We start from the raw sequence: 22,500 nt of genomic DNA on the forward strand, positions 1-22,500 counted from the left end.
GGGTGACTGTAATGTTTATAGGCGACAATTCCCCCCAACCCAAAACGACACAGCTAAGCACATTTTTTCAAGGATGAAAATCTAGGGCAACGCACTGCCTTGCTTCATGGCATTTAGTCTGGCTCCAAACGTTGCTTACCTCAATTACCTATCAATCATTTTTCAGACATGCAGTTCAGTAGCCCTACTTTGACATCTACTACATAATAATAGAGATGGCTGTTGAGGAAAGAACATACAGGCCTATTCAAACTTTATTTTTTTGTTGGAGACAGCTTTTTCAGTTGGCCCTTGAAACTAAAAACTAACCAACCCGACTGTTCTCGAATTACTTTTCCTCTGACATTTGTTGGACTGTGAAAATAATTATTGCTACTTGGAGTTGGAGAGGCGACAAGCAAGAATAGACCACAGAAGGTTCTTTTAAGTACTATGTTTGGTGCGCACCAGTTGCGCTATTTTTTCCATTATGTGTATTTAATCACAATTAGGCTATATGCTTCAGCTTTTATATGGGACCACAAACTCCTAAATCTAAACTGTTCATTTTAACTACATTAAATTAACACTGTAGATTTCACTGTGTAGGCTACGGGGGAAAACATGTAGCCTACCTACACAGAAATGCTCATTTTTATATAGTCTATAATTGATCTATTTGTAACAACAGATAAACAAATGGAACCAAATGCATCTTATCTTCTAGTGTGTAAGCTACACTCTTAAATACACACATGATGTATTTATCTTTTGTAATAATTTATAAGTTTGTGAATTTCCGCCCTTTTCCATCAGAGGCTGGTGGAAGCAGCGGAGGAGGCACATCACCAGCACGAGGAAAACCCAGACCTGCAGGTGAGGCGAATTCTGTTGAAAAGTCACTTAAAAAGATATGTAGACCTATAAATACTACACGACTTGTCCAAAGCGAAGAGAAGAAAACAGATAGAAAAGATGGAGGGACATATGATAAGTTATGATGAGGTCATAGATAGGTGGGAGAGTTTTAAATGGAGTTGGGCGAGAAGCGCAAGGTGAGAGAGAAGGGTAACGACACGTGGTCCAGTCCAGGCCCCTTCCCTTTGAGTCTAATTGTATGCCCTTTTATCACTTTGATGATAGATAATAGCCTAGCCTACGCCTTATAAGAGAAGCCTACACTCTTAAAAATGTTGGGTCAAATGTTCAACCCTTTTGCTGGGTTGACACTGTTGGGTCAAAGGTTGGGTCAGTTTGACCAAACATTGGATTAAAAATACTTAAAATTAGTAAACCATCTGTTGGGCTATGGATGGCCCGCCCACATGCAGATAAAATGCATTGAGTTCATAACCCAAGTGTTGGTATAGGCTTTTGAATTCGAGTTTACCCAACACATGGTTCACTGCATTGCACCAACTTGGGTTAAAATAGACCCGCCCTCTCTGTCTATCAACACATTGGTTTGTGAATTGCACCACTATTGGGTTAAACTAAGTGGGTGGGCAGTTACCCAGCATGCAACTGTGCTCCCATACAGATATTTTTTACAAACTTTTCCATTATGTTATGGTTTTAGATAGAGAAAACAACATTGTATTGTAGATGATCGCAGTGGATGTAGCCCAGTCATAATCCCTAATTAAAAAATATATAAAAAAACATAGTTGCTTACAGAAACAGAAACCATGACTAAGATGGTCCAGACTGACACATACAAACAGGTTTGCTGTTCTTTTAATGTGAAGCACCACATAATCTGTTGTGTTCAAAGTTGTGATATATTGCCACGACTAAATGCACAATTTACTCTGCATGCATTCTTCCTTGAGTAGATTAAGCATGAAAAATGTCATTGAAGAAAATGTTGTAAAAAAAATGAATAGATTTAATGTGAATGGGCGTACAATCCCAACAACAAGGTCACTTTTAAGCCATTTTTGGGTGTTAGATCCCAACCCATCAGCAGTATCACATTAACCCAACAGCAAAGTCACTTTTAACCCATTACTTGGTTGTACAATCCCAACCCAACATGCTGGGTCACAGCCTTAACCCAACCCTGTTGGTCTGCAATAACCCATGTTGGGCTGGTCCAAAACAGTGTTACGTGTTGGGTTACATAAATAACCAACTTGGGTTGTTTTTGACCCAACAATTTTAAGAGTGTATAGGCTATAGGATGGAGGCTGTCATATAACTCATCATAATATGCTATTGTTTTAAAGTGCATGATGCAGCCAAGCCAACTCAATGTGTGTGTGTGTGTGTGTGTGTGTGTGTGTGTGTGTGTGTGTGTGCGTGCGTGCGTGTGTGCGTGCGTGCGTGCGTGAGTGTGCGTGTGCGTGTGCAGCCTACACGATGATTTTGACCGTGTAGGTCTATAGCTTATTTTCTCATTTAAACATTAAGGAAACAGGATAGTAACCATGACTGGTAATGGAACCTAAATAAGCTGCACCTTGCTTGGTGTAATTAAACTTAATTGGTCATCACACACCATGCGTGGTCAGGTGCGTGTAACTAAAGCTCACGTCTTCTGAACCACGGTGCTGCTGTCTGCAGGCTATATCATTTTTTAAAGGGAAAAACAACAAAGCGTTGAAATTGCATGCAGTTGACAACACAAGTGGGCTGGCTTTTGTCTTCATGAATAACAGGAGGACCCAAGTAGCCTATTGTAGGGTAGGCCTATATTTATTTGTATGAAAAGTAGGCCTAGCTACACACGCACCGTGACGCACGCTATATTTCATAGGCCTATAATATGGTCCTTGTGGTGTCCAGATTGTAAACTCCTTAAAGGACATTATTCAGCTGCTGCTGACTTATTTGGCGCAGTGATGCTTCCTCTATATGCCTATGCGGAGAGAATGCAGTAATTCTGTCATATGGAGAATATAGGCTTCTCTCTCTCTCTCTCTCTCTCTCTCTCTCTCTCTCTCTCTCTCTCTCTCTCTCCACCTCTTTCTTTCTCTCCTTTTTTTCCCCCTCCAGTAAAGACAAAGATAAATGAAACTCTTGTGCACCACCACGCATGGTGCATTCATTGTTTCACTTTCCTGACCGGGTAGATTGGAAACCTAGTCAAGCAACAAAAAACTAAAAATAATGGCAGCGCTTTTCCCAGTTAATAGAAGCATTTACATCATATGAATACATTTCAATCACCTCATTGCTTTTGCAGTTTCTCTGGTGGTCATCACAGATGTAGGTAGGCTATTGTTATTATAGCATAATAGCCTTATTAGCCTTTTTTATTTTTACCGTTTTCTCTTTCAGAAAACATTTGTATGATTTTTGTCATATAGTCCTGTTGTCTGATTTACCGCAGCTTCGCGTTTAAAACATTTAAATAAAAGGTATCTTTGTGTTTCACCCATGGATAGGCCTTTCCCTTTCAATAAACGACATCACACAATAGACAGGATTTGGGGAACTTTTTTACGCCGTGAGATGAGATGAGATGATGATTCACCGTCCATATGGGTCCATTTGGTTTCATTTTACTCTTATAAATTATTGTTTAACATCTGCATTGTTTAATTTACAATATGTCTACACATTTAGTGAATGTAGATGAATTGTTATTTTGATCAACGTTTACCTGTTGAATAGGCATGGAATTGTGGACAAAATCTCCGATAATTCTTAACAAAATAAGTTTTGGTTCTGACTCTGAGAGGCTACATGATCTAGGCTAATCACCAAAAACCACTGCTAGGCCTAGCCTGTTATGGAAAATTCCCAATAGCCTATCCACCTGCACTGCGATAATGACGTGACGACGACGTATGATATCACTACAGCATAATTGAATCAAAATTCACCGTCGTCTGACACCGCACATTTTTCACGCGGCATTTCAGTGCGTCAGGCACAATCAATGAGATAAAGCTTCTCTTATCTCAGCTGTCGGGCGTTGGGGTTGCGGAGCGCGACACAGAGTATAGGCCTAGTCCAAGGGCACGCGGTTGGATCAGTTCAGATAAAAAAGGCTGGCCAGGGCAGGCCTCTGCCTCGTTTGAAAACGTTATTCTATGTTGTTGTTGTTGTTGTTGTTGTTGTTGTAGGCTACTGTGGTGTGTTTTTTTAAATTATTAATCAAACTTTGAACATGCAAGTGGATGGAAATAACCTTTTAGATTGATCTTGATACAACAGTAACAACTTTCATTAGAGTATACTGTATATACAGTATTCTTTTGTATTAATCTGTATTACTCTTAAAACATTATCAGGTATGTTTTTTTAATTGTCTAAAATTGAGAATGTGTTCTCCATTAAATGGTAAATAATCAAGTCAATTTCTGCTGTTCCAATTCAGCTATTAAAACCTTTTTAAGATGGCCTTTGCATTTGTATTATCGTTATGACAATGTTGTGGTAAATGTCAACCCTTTCAGTGGCTTGACCACATCCTAGGCTATACATCATCACACCATAAGAGGTGTATAGGCTATAGGCCTATTCTGAATGTTTTGATTGATTGATTGATTATTTTATTAGACAAACATGGAGAACAGTACAAGTATAGTCAATACAATTGAAATGTAGTACAGTACAAGTAACACCCTGCTTAAAAGGAACATCCCAAATAAGACTTTTTACAGTCTTTTTTACGTTGGAAGCCCTCTGTATTTAATTCATGAACATAATAAATAGCAAGCAAAGAAAACATACAATAATATCCAAGTTATAAAAAACACTTCTCGCCTGTCTATGGGAGAAGTGATAACTACCTCCTTCTCTGGCCTCCTGAAAGGTGAGTTTTCAGGGCAGTTTTGAAGGATGCCAGCGAGCTACATGTTTCAAGGGAGGTAGTCAAGGAATTCCACACCTGGGTGACAGTGATGTAGAAGGAGAATTTACCCATATTTGTCTTATGGGTTTGTGTTATCAGATCATTGTGCGCTCCCTCTGGTGTTGTGGCTGTGGGTGTCGCTAACATTTTGGAGATGTTTGGTCAGATATGCGGGTAACAGAGACATTACAAATTGCAAAAAGGCAACATTCTTTGAAAAGGAACATTTCTTGCTAAATTATGAGCGATATTAAACTGTATTTTGCGCACAAATCAGTGGAAAGTGATACAGTCTTTTTACTTGGACCACTCTAGGGCAGTGGTTCTCAAGCAAGGAATTGTGGACAAAATCTTATCCAACAATAACAATATATTCTTTAGTTTTTGTTTTGGATCTGAGAGGCTAAATCTCATGAAATGGTGTTCCGACCGTGGCTCAAATGCTGAATAAATAATGGACCTTGAGGTTAAAAAGGCTGAATAACAATGTATTATATAGGGTGTTTAAGATGTACAGCCACAGCAATGCTCAATCTGGCCTTATCAATATAGCATAAAGATTAGAGAGTGAGAAGAGAGAAACACCACCCACATACAGGTCTGGTAAAAAAAGGGTCATCGCAGTGGACATTTTTGGCACGTACACACAACACATTAAGAGTTATCCCTGAATGACCATAACAGTCTGTAATGTGCAAATGGAACCAAATGGACACTTTCAGAGTTATGGTGGTCCTTACAAATGTTTGAGAACCACTTGGACTCATACTGTGCCATAGTTTCATAGTAAATCAGTGTCATACATATCGTCGTTGTCGGGTGGAAACCTTGTATGTCCAAGGCCGTTCGTTTTGTGTTTATCATTTTAAAAATGAACTAAACTATAGTGAAAACAGCAGATCTACAAGCACACAACGCCTCGCACCGCGAGGCGTTGTGTGCTTGTAGATCCGCTGTTTTCACTACTTTTGTGCGACGGCCTTGTATGATCAAGCAGGGCTTTACTTGGTGAGAAAACGTACAAACGTGAAACTTGGAGATACGAGGTTTCTGCCCGACGTTCAATAATTGGGTCTTATGATCAAAATAAGAACATTATAATGGCGTAAAACAGAGACTCTTGCCACGGACTAGGCCAAGTCTTTGCCATGGACACATTTGTCCGCGTACGGACAAACCGGCTGGTAAAACGCCATAATGTCCCTGCACCAGGGGCCAACCACCATATAAGGGTGCAAATGGCTGCAGTATAGAGGCACCATGCAGCGAGTACAACTGCAGTGGTGTAAGAGTCATTGGGCCGTCTCGGGGAGCTCTGCAGTGTCCCCTACCTGCTCTACAGTAATAACCCCATAGCGGTTAAACGTGCCCCTCTCTCTCTCTCTCTCTCTCTCTCTCTCTCTCTCTCTCTCTCTCTCTCTCTCTCTCTCTCTCTACAGTGCTATAAGTTCTGCTGAGAGTGCACATTTTACTTCCCTCCGCCCCCCGCCTCCCCCCTCTCTCTTAGCAGCTCTCTCTCCCACCGTACCCCAACACCCCACCCCACCCCACCCTCAGCCTCAGCTCGTCAGAGAGGCGCTCAGGCGTGGTATGAGCTGTCAGATGCTGCTGGATGGTGATGCCTCCCCCAAGTATGGTGTAGAGAGTCCATCACCCAACCCTGCCGCTCTCTCTCTCTCTCTCTCTCTCTCTCTCTCTCTCTCTCTCTCTCTCTCTCTCTCTCTCTCTCGCTCCCTTACACACCCAGGAGCAGAGGCAGGCAGGCTGCTTAGACAGGATGAGAGAGTCTCTGCTCTAACAGGGTTTGCGGGAGCAGTATAAGTGAAGGACAGGCCACTGAGGCCAGTCAAACACTTGAATTTTACTGTAAAAAAAAAAGCAGACAGTCCCACAGTCATGGAGCTATAACTGTGCCCAGATTCCCCACCTAATTATACTTAAAGAGAAGGGAGACCATGAGTTTCAACACTAATGTGTATATTGTTCAATTGTTGTATTTGTTGTGGTGACAAATGCTTCTTTCAACAGACATAACATTGAGTATGAGTGTGTGTGTGTGTGTGTGTGTGTGTGTGTGTGTGTGTGTGTGTGTGTGTGCGTGCGTGCGTGCGTGCGTGCGTGCGTGCGTGCGTGCGTGCGTGCGTGCGTGCGTGCGTGCGTGCGTCTCTGAAACGCTGTATGCCAAAGTTGTTCTGAAAAGTTCACTCAGGGTTGTCACTGGGGTACAATCAGTGAATTTGAAAACTGACATGACATAATTGCCCTTGTTTCACTGTGTCGGTGGAAAAACACCTTGACTTGACAGAAAATATATGAATCGTGTTAGTGTAGTGGTGGAACCATACCGTATGGGTGTGCCACACAATACATCATGGGAATTGTAGGAGCACTGAGAAATTGGAATGTTCTCAGACATATGTTTATTTTTTTTATTAATAGACTAAATATTGTTATTTTTATACACTAGAAAAATGCATTAAAATGCACATCAACAGTGTGAGTGTGGTTTAGCCATACTAAGCCTCTATACTAAACTAACACTTGGTTGATGGAGCTCAGCTCTACTTGGTCCGCTCTTTGGTCCCTCTACACCAGTGGTTTTCAACCCTTTTCACATCAAGGTCCATTATTTATTCAGCATTTGAGCCACGGACCACCATTTGATGAGATTTAGCTTCTCAGACCCAAACCATACCATAGGAGAGATGACCGTCAAACGTTGATAAAAAATAACAATTCCTTAATGAATCCTGCTTGCTGCCAGGGTAAAAAAGCGACTAATATCTTCAATTGCCAGAATTTTACCTTTTAATGTGCACAATGGTCACGGGTCATGCACAGATCAATCAAACTTTATTTATTTATATTAGATCATTCAGGCATTCAAAAGATAGTGGCTATAGTGTTTTCTTCAAATGTAAACAAACATGGCTGCCATGTTTGAAAGATAGAGCTGTTCTGGGAGTCAAACATGCATTTCGCGATCATGAGCATGCCGAAACCGGAAGTAGGAAGTAGGGAGAGCAACAACAAAAAAACAGCCAACTCGGGAAACTAGTGTGGTATATGGACCAAACTCGGGAAACTCGTGTTTGGCACAGGGACATATATGGACCAAACTCGGGAAACTCGTGTTTGGCACCAAGTGTGTTAAGTAATAGGCTACAGGTATTTAATAATAATATAACTATTGAGAGCGTAAAATGAAACAAAATGGACAATTCTGCTAAAGCAGATCTAAAAGTTGCGGAAGGGATGTACTCCCAAAAGTCACAATTTGCATTTTGGGGAGTGAGACAGTTGGTTGGTAGACCTGCTGCTTTGGCATGTTTCTGTATTTGCACTGTACGTTTGCTGAACGTGTGCACTGTGTTTTCCTCAGTACGAGTATTTCAACGCGGTGCTGATCAACGAAGTTGACGAGGAGGGCAACAACGTGGAGCTGGGAGGAGAGTTCCTACTGGAGCCCAACGACCATTTCAACAACCTCTCCGTCAACCTCAGCCTGAGCGTGGTGCAGGTGCCCACCAACATGTACAACAAAGGTAAACAACAACTGCACTGCACTGACAGACACGCTACCATTGTCCATGTAATGGCATGCATTATTTACCTGCTGAGCTGCCTGGCAACCAAGAAAAGACAGGAAAGGGGAGTGTATAATGGCACTTTTGTTTTACGGTATTATGCTATTTTGTCATACAAATAAATGCGTTGATGAGTTCATTGCAGTAAGCTATATGTGCTAGAGGAACAGGGCCCTATTTTCGGGAAGCGCTCACTATCCCGACTATCCGCTGTTCCGACATGGTCGGCAGGTTAGTTACTTAGCGTAAGGCAGGTTAGTTACTTAGCGTAAGGCAGGTTAGTTACTTAGCGTCGGCAGGTTAGTTACTGAGGTAAGGTTTACTGAGGTTAGGTTTAGGGTTGGGGGTAGAGTTAGGGGGGTTATAGTTTTAGTGTCGGAATACCGGACCGTCGGAACTCTGATGCGGACCCCTATTTTCATCCATGCTAAACCCTAAACCCCTAAACGTCTTTGCCTTTTTTTACTATTTAGATTTCTTTTAAATACTTAGCTATTTGAACTATGCCTGATCATTCGTTGTGGAGTGTGCATGTTCTCCCCGTGTCCCCAAGGGTAGGTACCCTCACAAAAAAACATCCAGTAATCCTGGTCTCTATTCTGCCTCCCCCTGGTCAGTCTGATGGAGGGAAATGGAACTGGTTGGATTAACGTGTTCCTCCACACGCTACATCCTACCTGGGAAACTCCCCCCTGTCAGGTGATAAGAAGCGGCTGCTCACTCCTCATGCACTGACGGAAGCATGAGCTCAGTTTTGGGCTCTCCCCATGTTGGCAGAGGGAGAGTAGCGCCCAGGATAACTGGAACTGGGTGAAAAATGGGTTACAAAACTTTTACAAATGCTGCACTTCAAATTATAAATTGGGCTTAATGGCCAGGTGCGGCTCTTTACAGCTGGGTAGGTGTAACAGTGGAGAACTATAATAGATCAATAATGGTGCTTTTGAGACAGAGAGAGAGAGAGAGAGAGAGAGAGAGAGAGAGAGAGAGAGAGAGAGAGAGAGAGAGAGAGAGAGAGAGAGAGAGCAGCCTACTGCTTGCAGTTTTCAAAGACATTGGGAGGAGTGGTGAAGGAGATGATGGTGCAGGAGGTGTTCAGTGGAGCTCCTTGTTTTTACGGCGTGGAGTGTGTCACACATTTCTCCAGTCCTTTTGTTTGGCTGTAATTGGTTCCCGGATAGTACTCCTCTTCTCTCTTGTTCTCGGCTCAAAAGGAGGGCCACCACGGTCCGCCGGCACTTCCATATAGCAGGATGGGAGGGTTGATTATTTAGTCATGGCCATTGTTCCTTTTTGAGGGAGGTTCAGTATAAGGGACAAAGGTCAACAGTGCAAATCCTGTAAAATGACAGTAATCTGTTTGTGTCTCTCTTCTGCCTATACTGTACATCTGTCTGTTGTCTCCTCACTGGATTTATTCCTTCCCACCAACCTTCTGTCCCCCAGATCCTGATATAGTGAACGGGGTGTATTGGTCCGAAGCCCTGAATAAAGTGTTTGTGGACAATTTTGAAAGGGACCCGTCACTTATTTGGCAGTATTTCGGGAGTGCCAAGGGCTTCTTCAGACAGTACCCCGGTGAGTTTTATAGCTTTCCATTTGTCCCTCGATCTGTCTCTCTGCTTGTTGAGCCTTTTGTCCTGTCGCTCTATTCTTTTGTCAGTGTCTGTTTTCTGCATCTCTCTCTCTCTCTCTCTCTCTCTCTCTCTCTCTCTCTCTCTCTCTCCCTGTCGATGTCTCAAGGGTGCCATCAGTGTGTGGAGGGGGCATTGAGAAAACTTGAAATAGGATCACTAAAAGGGTGATTTGGCTAATGTTGTAATTTTACAGACCATCAGAGAGGATGTATACAGCAGAGAATTAATCAGAATCTTCCGATGTGGGTCTACTACTCTACAACAGCCATATAGCCCATGGCACGTGCACACATAGACATCAAAGGGGGCTTGAGCCCCTGCCCTTTTATCTGTCTGTAAAAAGTGCCCTCTCCAGACCATAAATGCAGTTTTTACTATGGTGAAAGAAATGCAAATACCCTCTTACCATGCCATAGCTGAAGGTAGCATTCAATAGAATTGCCTTGTCCAAACTCTCCTGAACATGAATGCAGCATCTCATGTTGAAAGAATTGCCCGCTCTGTGTAGAAATCCATGCCATTACGCCACATCTCCAGTATTGACTTGGTTCAGTGCGGTTTCACACACCGCAGCGCGGACGCGTTGTTAGCTTGGAGGTCTGCTATATTCGGTGCTTCCACCAAAAGGCCCTTTTGGAAATTCCAGCCCCTGCCTCTCTAACATTCTCTGCACGTCCCTGATATAGCCTATTGGAATGCAGTCCCTACAAAAGCCATTAGACCATTACAATGATAGCAGGGTGCAGGAGGCCCTGTTACGGTGCACACACAGAGCAAAGGCAATCTGATATACAGCAGGAGATAATATGACCGTGTGATATACCTGTACTGCTTTACATCTAAATATAGGAAGTTCTATTGCAGCGATCATTTATCAGCTGTCCCTTATCAGCTGTCCCTGTGTACTCTCTAGACCAGTGGTTCTCAAACGTTTTTGGCTGCAGTACCCCCTTATACTGACGTCTGAAGCCAAGTACCCCCTTCCCCTGACTACTGCATTTTGCTTAGAGAAATTAACATCAAAAGTCCAGTTCCAATGCCAATATGTTCAAAATAAAACGGCATAATGGCAGATAAACATTGCTTTCTATTCAATAACAGTTGTACTATGGTCAAGTTATTGATGTAATTTGGTTTAACAATTTACAGATGAGCAGGTTCACAAAAGTCTGTCAATGATTAACCATAACAGTAAAATACATATTGCCATTTTCAATTTCTTTCTCACATACCCCCTGGCTGCAGTACCCCCATTTGAGAAACACAGAGCCTACTCTTGACGGCAGAATTCCATTGTTTTCAGATTATGCAATATTATTGTCCTTCCAAAGCAGCATTTGCCCACCTTGAGTCATATTATTTAACTATATGAGAGTGCACATTTCTTTTATCCCCCCAGGGGTGAAGTGGCATCCAGATGAGCACGGGGTTATTGGTTTTGACTGCAGAAACAGGAAGTGGTAAGGCCTTTACATTTTCAGTCAATTTAGGTTTTCCCAGGTTGCATAATACATATCGTCACTGTCAGGCAGAAACCTTGTATCTCGCAGTTTCAAATTTGTACGTTTTTTCGCAAAGCAAAGCCCTGCTTCCTCATACAAGGCCGTCGCACAAAGGTAGTGAAAACAGCAGATCTACAAGCACACAACGCCTCGCGGTGTGAGGCGTTGTGTGCTTGTAGATTGGCTGTTTTCACTAGTTTAAATCATTTCTAAAATGATAAACGCAAAAAGAACGGTTTTGGACATACAAGGTTTTCACCCGACAGCAACAATATATATTGTCAGTAAGGTTAAGAAGTAATTACTTTTGCCCTAGTCTGTTCTGTCCTCCACTACCAACACTCATGATGCGTTTCACTCCATATTGCAGGTACATTCAGGCAGCCACATCTCCTAAGGATGTTATAATCTTGGTGGATGTTAGTGGAAGCATGAAAGGACTGAGGCTGACCATTGCAAGACAGACGGTCGCCTCCATATTGGACACATTCGGAGACGATGACTTCTTCAACATCCTTGCGGTAAATCACACCACGAAACTTTGTGTCCTGTATTGTGTGTCCAGTACATTTATTTGTTTGTGAGTGTGTGTGTGTTATGTGTAACTGCATGCATGCTATGTGTGTCTTTCTCTGTCAGTATGTCTGTGCAGGGGCGTCACAAGGGGTAGGAAAGTGGGACTGAGTTACTAGGGCCCAAGGTGGAGGGGCCCTAATAACTTTATCTATTGATAAATAGCAGATATACAAGCTCACAGCGCGGCACCGAGTGCCGCGCTGCGAGCTTGTAGATCTGCTATTTTGAAAAAGTCGTGAAAATGTGTGAAAATCTTTGAATATATGTATTTTTTAAGCGAACATTTCTAACTCAAATCTTGCTTCTGGGGTCCCTGGAACTAAATATTTTGAGATCGGGGTCCGTGGCCAAATACATATCATCTTGGGGGTCCTTGACATGGGTTTCGTGCACACATTTTAACGATTTTTCAAAAATAGCAGATATACAAGCTTGCAGCGTGGCACTCGGTGCCGCGCTGTGAGCTTGTATATCTGCTATTTTTCAATAGTTAACATTCATGGGGGGCCCGCAGTGAATCCTTGTACCCAGGGCCCAGAATTTGGTGTGACGCCCCTGTGTCTGTGCATAATATCTGACTCATCACTTGCTTCTAACCCAATGAAATGATTCTACTAAAGCTAGCTAAATGATCCAACCATTAAAGTCCTCAGTTTTAAATGAACACTGAAGATTGTAATGTGTTGGGTTGGTACGGCGTATATTCCACTCTCTAATGTCTAACATATCCTCTCTGTGCTCATAGTATAATCAGGAGATCCACTACGTGGAGCCTTGCTTGAATGGCACGCTGGTCCGCGCTGACAGAGCTAATAAACTGGTGAGTCCTCCTGTTCAGACTGACAGTAATTGAACATTACGTAGTTCTTATCAGATTTAATTTGCCATTATTGCGGTTTAAAAATCCTCTCGTCCCCTCTAACCCTTGTCAGCATTTCCGGGATCATCTGGATAAGTTGTTTGCCAAGGGGATCGGGATGCTGGGTGTAGCTCTGACCGAAGCCTTCACCATCCTCAGCGATGTAAGTTCATATATTATACATACACAGTACATGTAAAGCTGTCATGCATCAGTGTAATCAAGTTGTATTTACTACTGCAGTGGGATGTTAACCCATTCAGTCTGGGAACACATTTTAGTGTATGGGAGGGGCTTACAGTACATTTACAGTATGTAGCAACATATTTGTTTTTGTAGGCTAATTTCTGATTTAGACCTAACTATAGGTTAGGCCTAAATTAATAACACCTTACCTTACGTTAAAGTACACTTTAGTTCTTAAGATTTATCATTAGGTTAAACGAAATATATATTGTATCATAAGACTATAATCCACTTAAATACGGTAACTATAACATAATAACTTAACTGCTGATGCAATAAGCCACAGCAATTCTTGGTGAATATGTTGTATATACAGTATACGTTCATCCATTCCTTAGCTGTCGATAACATTGAACATTTACACTCGACTAGACTTGCATATTTAAACTCTCATTTACAATCAAAGGAAGTTTGCACTGGAGTAATTTACAAACAATAGTTTGTACGCTCTAAAACAAATCATAAAGAAAGTGCTCCAGTAAACGTATACCCGCGAGCCGGGGAGAGGAGGTGTCTTCCATCGAAACGCTCCAACGCTGTCCCTGTTCTGCCCTCCGAACACAGACACCTCCATTCTGAAGTGTGATTAATGGTTCTAATTAATGTCGATGATTAATAACGTGGCTGATTGGAACACAAAGCAGATAAGACCAGGACCCACTCTGCGTCTCCTTTTATCTCACTGTTTTCAGGCAAGCTTTGGCTGCACCACAATGGCTGAGGGAGAGCGGCTTTTACATCTGCATTTGTCAGATTAATTAAAGACCCCCGCCATGAATATGGTAATCGGGTAGCCAATAGCTTGCGCTCTTTAAATTCATTGTTACACCGGTGGCCACGGAATAAATTCAGACTGCAGCCTATCACAGCGTCCGAAGTAGATGTGGCCACTGCCTTCCCTTGAAGTGCACGCCTCATGATGTGATGGAATTAAATGTGATATTATGTAGTAGTATACCGCTATGTAGAATACCAGAACTCTCTTCACTGTCGCCTCGGGTGTCTATCCGGCAGAACGGTCTCTGCCTGGTGTTCCTAATTTTATCCTCAGTAAGACTATGCCTAACCCTAAACTTATTTGTAATCTTATCCTCAGTAAAACAAATACTAGAATACAAGAACCGGGCCACCGAGTGTTCGGCGGAAAATAATGAGGGCAAGCGTGTTTTAAGGCGAGTGAATGTAATATATTACCAGTAAGACGCCCTAAGGGCGAGAAGTGAGCTCACGCTGAAAGAACAGAGACTGACACAATATCTCCATATATGGTCATTCCCAGATATGGGCTTAATATTGATGACATCAGGGATCTCCATATACCGGTATGGGCATAAAAGGGACAAGGACGCAATTCAATTGCAAGTGTGACTCGTGTTGCGACAACCACACTGGCCATCATGAGACTGACACATTATGTCCATATATGGGCATTCCTAGATATGTGCTTAATATTGATGACATCAGGGATCTCGGCCATATATGGAGCGCACCCTGGGCAAGATATGACTTCCGGTTGGTTCTAGCTGAAGTGGCGGAAGTGCTGCGTTTAACGGAAGTTACGTGATGTGGTGCGGGTCTGTTTACATTCCCCAGCGAAACAAACACAAAGATTGTAGCTCTTAACTCGCTCTTAACAGGTGTAACATTATCCGAATCAATGTTTTTGTTTGTATATTGTTTATTGCGAGCGCAACCTACGGAGCGGGAACCCACCTCCTAGAGTCTCTGCCTCATATCTTGACCAGGCTTTTCTCTTCGCAGATGAGTAAGCCTGGCTACGCGAGGCTATATGGAGCGTGACATGAGGCGTGACGCATGCACGCACGCACATGATCTGCAGGTTTTCATACTAAATGAGACCTACGGTCGCAATAAGCCTATTATAATCGCAAACCACTACAGTCATATAGGTGTGTGTGCATGCACATGTTTGTGTGTGTGTGTGTGTGTGTGTGTGTGTGTGTGTGTGTGTGTGTGTGTGTGTGTGTGTGTGTGTGTGTGTGTGTGTGTGTGTGTGTGTGGCAGGCAGGCAGTAAGCTATACTCAGCAGCTTTTATCCGGTGATTACGGTGCTTCATGCTGTTGTATTTCGCTACATTCGCTCTGTCACAGGTCAATAAGCCAGTTAATTACAGCGATGCATCTCCTGGCATCAGAATAGTGTGTTCCACACTTCCCCAAGTTTATTTACAAAGATAGTGTGCATGGATCTAGTCCCCGAGACACCACAGCTGCCACATCAGACATCATCAGACGCAATCGAAAACAAGTGTGTATCTGATGGTCCGAGGTGGCAGCGCAGCTTTTGAGATTATTATACCGTAGGCTCTGCTGATGCAGAGAAAGAAAAACCCTGGCAAAGTTATAGGAGTTGCTAGATTGACTTATAAGGAAGTGTTCTCATTGTGATGACCCTAGGGGGTCCTCAGAGTTACTACAGGGGGTCCTTCAAATCTTTGTGTGATAGAAACCTTTTTTTCTCCTTTTTTATATTAACCACTTAAACCCAAAAATAGCTGATCTACAAGCTCACAACGCCGTAGATCGGCTATTTTCGGCAAAGAGGTTTGGTGTAGAGGAGAGAAAAGAGCACAAAAAGTTGTGAAAGGTCAAGTTTATTAAGTATTGACGGTTCAAGTGGTTAAATATATGAAAACACAAATTGACATGAATCCAAAATACACTGATGATCGTGCTTTCAAACAATGAAACTATATGGAATCTGGGGGTCCCTGCTTCATCTCTCTCTCTCTCAGCTAAGGGGTCCTTGGCCTGAAAACGTTGAAGACCCCTGGATTAAATATTAATGCGGCAACTATATGTGATGTTTTGTGTGAGAATATTCACGTACATTCCAGGCTGATTTTATACTTCGTCACATAAATCTTTGTGCAAAATAATTGCCTTAAAGGAGTAGTTTTGTTGTTTTTGTCACATTCCTGAGCCAACAATCTGACGACCGAGGAATCTCTTACTGAGTCTCCTACTGACCGATGACCCGGTCATCAAATTATTGGCTTGGGAATGGGACAAAAACTAAAAAACTAAAACAAATTCAATGCTTCATGGCCATGGGGTGTGTTATTGATAGAAAATAAGAAATACGGTTCTTTGGGTGAACCAACCTGTGGTCCAGGGACCAGCAGTGGTCCTTCCTTGAGGGTGTTCCAGGTGGTTCCAGTGACGTCAGTTCAGAAAAAGCTAAGTTATGGCAACATGACTGGTGTCTTGCGTGCAAGACACCAGTCATGTTGCCATACCTTAGCAACGGGCACAACGAAAAGTACAGTTTATTATTGTCTCCACCAGCCGAAGGCATGGGGGAGAGTATGTTTTCCCCTTCGTCCGTCCGTGTGTCCGTGCGTGCGTCCGTCCGTGCGTCCGTGTGTCCTCGCAGTTTGTGTGCAGCTAATCTCAGTCGCCGTTGGCCCGGTCGCTGCCAAAGTGAGCACACACATTCCCTGGATGCCAATCTAGAATCTCTGCCCTAAATTTTTCAAATGGGCCTTTTCTAGCGCCACCTAGTGGCCGATGTTCGCAAGACACATTTCTGTGCACTACTCTTACAGATTTTGTCCAAAAATCCTACAAATCGGTAGGCAGTATCTCGACAGTCATGTGATCGATATGGATTTGTCCGATTTTTCATATTCCATCCTGATTGGCTAAGATTGGCTTCCAAAGTTTGTAGGATTGAGCCGTTTTGATCAAAATGCCTCAAATCCCAAACGCAAAGTGCAATTATCACGAAATCGCGCACACACGTTCCCACTAGGTCGAGGAAGAAATGCCACTTCAAATTTTTGAAATCAGCCTCATGGTGGCGCTATAACAGGCCCATTTGTGGTTTTACCTATAACTCCACCGATCAGTTTCAAACTTTGTAAGCGCACTCCATAGAGGCTAAGGATAAACCTTTGCCCTGCATTTTTCACATCAGCCTTTTATAGCGCCACCTTTGGGCCGACTTATGTAAAACACATCTTTGGATATTACTCCTTGAGATTTTATCCAAAAATCACGCAAATCGGTACACAGTATCTCTATAGTCATGTGATCAAGTCCGATCTGTCTGATATTTCATATTCCATCCTGATTGGCTAATATTAGCTTCCAAAGTTTGCAGGATTGCTCCGTTTTTGAACAAAATGCCTCAAATCATCAACGCAGCTTGCGATTACCGTGAAATTTGCCACACATATTCCCACTAGGTCAAGGAACAAATGCTACCTTTTTCACATTGGGCTGTTATAGCGCCACCAGCAGGTAGACTTTAGCAAAACACATTTCTGGAACACAATGCTTCAAATCATGCATGCAGTGTCCGATTGCCATGAAAGATCTAAGGTGACGGTACAGTAGTACCGCCAGGACGCACACCTAGCCCTGAATACATGACTCTCATATACATGAGAGTCATGCTCGAACTTTAACATGAGGACCAGTGGGTAATCGAGCCCTCAACGGTTTGCGCTAGGAACATCAGATTTCAAAAATAAAGTGCTTACCCAAGCCAACTCTGCTAACGATTTGACGCCGCACAACGTTCATTACACGCCGCTCCCCAGTTGTTGAGTAAAAAGCATTTTTGTCCGAAATTATTTTGTTTTCCATTGGACATCCGGGTCATTTCCTCGCTTACCCCCAAAGTGCGCAACTGCGCCCTCTATCGGCTGTAACTGAATCTAAACACATTGTCTTGTAGTGCACGCCCTGCGGCCGAACATCTTCTCACTTGTTGACTTGACTACTTGAGAGAGACACATGAGCGCAAACACCGGAGGAGAAGGGAAAAGAATCAAGAAGCTAAGAATTATAACAAGTGAAGCTGTGAAAACCTACCTGTTACAGCGAAATACACCTACCAAGCATGTGGGGGCGCTGTGGCACAAGTGAGGCGCAGGTTGGATCATCATTTGGGATAAGCGAGGAAGTCCAATGGAAAACAAAATAATTTCGGACAAAAATGCTTTTTACTCAACAACCGGGGAGCGGCGTGTAATGAACGTTGTGCGGCGTCAAATCGTTAGCAGAGTTGGCTTGGGTAAGCACTTTATTTTTGAAATCTGATGTTCCTAGCGCAAACCGTTGAGGGCTCGATTACCCACTGGTCCTCATGTTAAAGTTCGAGCATGACTCTCATGTATATGAGAGTCATGTATTCAGGGCTAGACGCACACCCTGGTGGAGACCTGTGCTCGGAAGAGCACTGCTTCTAGTTTCCCCCTGTAGCCAAGGTATGGCAGCTGCCATAGCTTGCCATACCCAATTGACGCCTCTGGGTGGTTCCCTGCTAAAAATGATGCAGAGTTGTTAACCAAATGGACTCTCTCTCTCTCTCTCTCTCTCTCTCTCTCTCTCTCTCTCTCTCTCTCTCTCTCTCTCTCTCTCTCTCTCTCTCTCTCTCTCTCCCTGCAGTTCAACCAGACTGGACATGGCAGCGGGTGCAGCCAAGCCATCATGCTTGTGACCGACGGGGCGACCAAGATGTACGATGAGGTCTTTGAGAAGTTCAACTGGCCAGACAGAAAGGTGACACTGGACTCTTTCACTGGTTCACATGCTCTACAACCCCATCTATCATTCCCTACTATGGGTACTATCAGGGACATGCTGGGTCCCTGATTCAGCCCGGGAAAAAAGAGTTGGAGAGGCCCTCATTGCCCTCATTTTGATCTCTCTCTATAGCGCTGTTGCTACTCAAAGATTTGCCATTTCAGATCATGACAAGTGACAAGCCAGTGGGCCAATTACTGTAATGTACATGAGTTATATTTCGTCCAAAACCGTTTGTCTTGTATTTATCATTTTAAAAATGATTTATCTACAAGCACACAACGCCTCGCACCGCGAGGCGTTGTGTGCTTGTAGATCTGCTGTTTTCACTACTTTTGTGCAACGGCCTTGTATGATGAAGCAGGGCTTTGCTTTGCGAAAAAAATTATCAATTTGAAACTTGGAGATTCGAGGTTTCTGCCCGACAGTGACGATTTACTTTGTTGGCCTCCCAGCCCCCAAATGGAACGAAGGCCGACATTTTATTTTTATTTTTTTCCTCATGGCCGGTCTGGACCGGCCGGGAATGAACCGGCCGTTCGGGAGTTGTCCCGCTTTTCCCAATGAGCAGCACGTCCCTGGGTACTATTATGCTATGCACATGCTTTTCCTGAAACATTCTGCTTGTAATGCATTTTTTCTTCCAGCGAGGATGACTGTAACATTGTAATGCTTTGTGTCAGAAGATTTTTCCGGTCTTGACATTTTGAGAAATTGGTTTCATACCTTATTACTGGTCTTTACATGGCAATGTCAATTCAATGTCAACATTATGTATTTCAATGTGCTGACCCACCACAGTGTACAGTAACCTCTCTCCACGCAAGAAAGGAACATGGGGGGAGTTAGGCTGCTTTCAAGGGTAGCCTATGCAACCTGCTCAATCCCCAAGCAATCACTTTGACTTTTAATATCTGCGATAGAATTTAACACAATCCATAATCATTAGTGCAGCGGTCTTCAACAGGGGGTCCGGGACCCCTAGGGGGTCCTCAGAGTTACTATAGGGGGTCTTCCAAATCTTTGTGTGGTAGAAACTTTTTTTCTCCTTTTTTATATGAACCCGAGTGTCCTCACTCTGAGAACTTAAGCCACAAATAGCAGATCTACAAGCTCACAACGAGGTTTTGTGAGCCTGTAGATCGGCTATTTTTGGCAAAGAGGTTTGGTGTAGAGGGGAAAAAGAGCAGACTAATTACAGAGTGAAAGGTCATGTTTATTAAGTATTGATGGTTCAAGTGGTTAAATATCTGAAAACACAAATTGACACGAATCCAAAATACTGAAGATTGTGCTATCAAACAATGAAACTATACGGAATCTATGAACAGGTTGTGGGGGTCCCTGCCTCATCCCTCTCTCAACTAAGGGGTCCTTGACCTGAAAACTTTGAAGACCCCTGCATTAGTGCATTTATTGAACAAGAGGAGGTAGCATCATTCACTATTTTGTGACAGCTAATGTAGAACTTTTCTCACCACATCAGCTGTTCGTTCCCAAAAAAAAAACGAACACACTTGGAACACTGAGCTTTGAGTTGCCATCAGGCAATCGTTGCATTCAGTGACCTCTGAAGTCCCTCAGCAGACTGACCTGACTTGACGTTTGGCCCTCATACCTTCCAGAGCACTGTGTATGCCATGGCCCCTGTTTGCCCCAACTCAGGCCCCAGACGCACCGCCTCAGGGCAGGCTGACTTTATGTGGCGGTGTGTTTTTTTTTCTTCTCCCCAGGCATTGTAAGACCTTTATACAGAAGTAATTGAAATGAAATAGACTGCAATGCCATTCACAGCAAAAAGCAACGGCTCTGGGGCATTTGTTCACTCGTATCGAGCATATGTGTGTTGGCACAATGGAACAGACTTTTGGCAATGTAACCCCCATCCCCCCACACCCACACACACACCCTGAGGGTTTGCTCCATGGCGGCCATTTGGTGTTTTCTATATGCTTCGTGCTTAGCATAGCATCTGGAGGTGCAATGAGCCGTGTAGGTTTGGCAAAGTGTCACACAAAAAAGCTCTCTAAGGACACATGAACATACGCTATTGGACTTAATTCTGTTCAAATGCACAAAAAATGCATTTGGACTTTTTGGTGCCAAATAACTTGAAGTCATATATAAAAAAAAAAAAAAAAAGAAACAGAAAATACAGTGCAATTTAGTCACCAAGATGACTATTTGGCTGAAAAGGTACATGGGCTGAAGCCGAAGTTTAAAATAAATGATCACAGTAGCATAGAGAAAACGTATGAAACAAAAGAAAATCATGAAGCTTCAAAACATTACACTTCAGAACTAACTAAATAAAAGAATATAAATAGATATTTCAATAACACACAAATCAAAGAGGGCCTTTAGCTGCTTGGACCCCTATTCTGGGGTGGACTTTTCAGTGAAAATATGGAGATCTACAAGCTCACATCTTGTGTGCTTGAATTTTCAGCCAAGATATTTAGAATGACAACATACGGGTCCCTAGTATAGAGACCTGGGGGATCACGTTCAAAAGAGAATCAAAAGAAAGGAGAGAGTGGCGTACTGCTGGCAGCACTAAACAACCGACATCATGACGGTACCCTCCCTAACCCCCCCGAACCTTTGAATGGTGTCGTTTGGACAGGTGCGCTGCGAGGCGTTGAGAGCTTGTAGATCTATTATTTTTGGCTAAAGTCTTCCTCAGAATAGGGATGCAAGGGTTCAAGTTGTTAATTTAAAAGAATGATCCTATCACAAAGATTTTGTGGCCCCCCTGTAGTAACTCTGAGGACCCCCTAGGGGTCCCGAACCCCCTGTTGAAGACCCCTTCCTTAGACTGATGATAGGTTCTTGGCTTACCTAGGATTCTAGATGACTATTTCTATGCATTTGATGCATCACCTTGAGCTTGTCCTTGCTTATTGTAAGTCGCTCTGCTAAATGCCTAAATTGTAAATTGTGGCGTATAGACGGAGATGAATGCAAGGTGTTCCAAAGAGAGGTATCAAAGGGCGTGTGAACATTTGCTCAAGAGACAGATTAGATCAGGGCAGGAAGATGAACATCACTGCATAATGCTTATTTATTATACTGAATCCTTTCAACTCCGCCCCTGCACAGGTGCGCATATTCCCCTACCTGATTGGGCGGGAGTCTGCCTTTGCAGATAACCTCAAATGGATGGCCTGTGCCAATAAAGGTTGGTGACTCTCTGATAACCAGTACTATGCGATGACTTCTCTGTGCGTTGGACACGATGTGATGTAGTGTGCCTGTGCGCTAATATGATAGCCTGTTAATACTGTCTGTGTCTCTGCATGTGTGCAGTTTGTGTGTGTGTGTGTGTGTGTGTGTGTGTGTGTGTGTGTGTGTGTGTGTGTGTGTGTGTGTGTGTGTGTGTGTGTGTGTGTGTGTGTGTGTGTGTGTGTGTCTCTGCCTGAAGGCAGTGAAGTGCGCTGGGGGGGTTCAAGGGTCAATCCTCTCTAATCCCTCTTCCTGTCAGAGTGTCTCCCCCTCGGCTGCTCGTTGCTGATGGCTCCCACATGTCCATGCGCTGCTCCAGCGCCCTCTGGAAGGCAAAGTCGCAGTCAGGAAAACAGATCACAGTGGGACTGGAGAGACAGACCCCACACCTCCTTCCCCAATGCAGACCCCATATTGCGAAATAACCGTTCTTGTCTAATGTGAATCATTGTGGGAAGCAGCAGGGAGCCGACACAGAGTCAAATGGTCTCCTGTGCCATTGTAGCCCCCTCTAGATAAGCACCATGCA

The 22,500-nt window shown here is 43.3% G+C and overlaps 1 protein-coding gene across 1 annotated transcript in view; it reads left to right on the top strand.

Annotated features, from left to right (window-relative positions):
* Positions 1-22,500, top strand: part of cacna2d3 (calcium channel, voltage dependent, alpha2/delta subunit 3) — a gene marked incomplete at both ends in the record, with an annotated part of 51,787 nt that overhangs the window by 6,818 nt on the left and 22,469 nt on the right. The window contains 9 exons of the mRNA XM_080728403.1: positions 796-855; positions 8,166-8,328; positions 9,817-9,948; positions 11,407-11,467; positions 11,880-12,030; positions 12,831-12,905; positions 13,018-13,107; positions 18,609-18,722; positions 21,849-21,927. Coding sequence (XP_080584529.1) covers positions 796-855; positions 8,166-8,328; positions 9,817-9,948; positions 11,407-11,467; positions 11,880-12,030; positions 12,831-12,905; positions 13,018-13,107; positions 18,609-18,722; positions 21,849-21,927 — 925 coding nt within the window. The remainder of the gene's footprint in view (positions 1-795; positions 856-8,165; positions 8,329-9,816; positions 9,949-11,406; positions 11,468-11,879; positions 12,031-12,830; positions 12,906-13,017; positions 13,108-18,608; positions 18,723-21,848; positions 21,928-22,500) is intronic.

The sequence above is a fragment of the Nannobrachium achirus genome (genome assembly GCF_963921795.1).
Source record: "Nannobrachium achirus genome assembly, chromosome: 6".
Lineage (NCBI taxonomy): Eukaryota > Metazoa > Chordata > Actinopteri > Myctophiformes > Myctophidae > Nannobrachium > Nannobrachium achirus.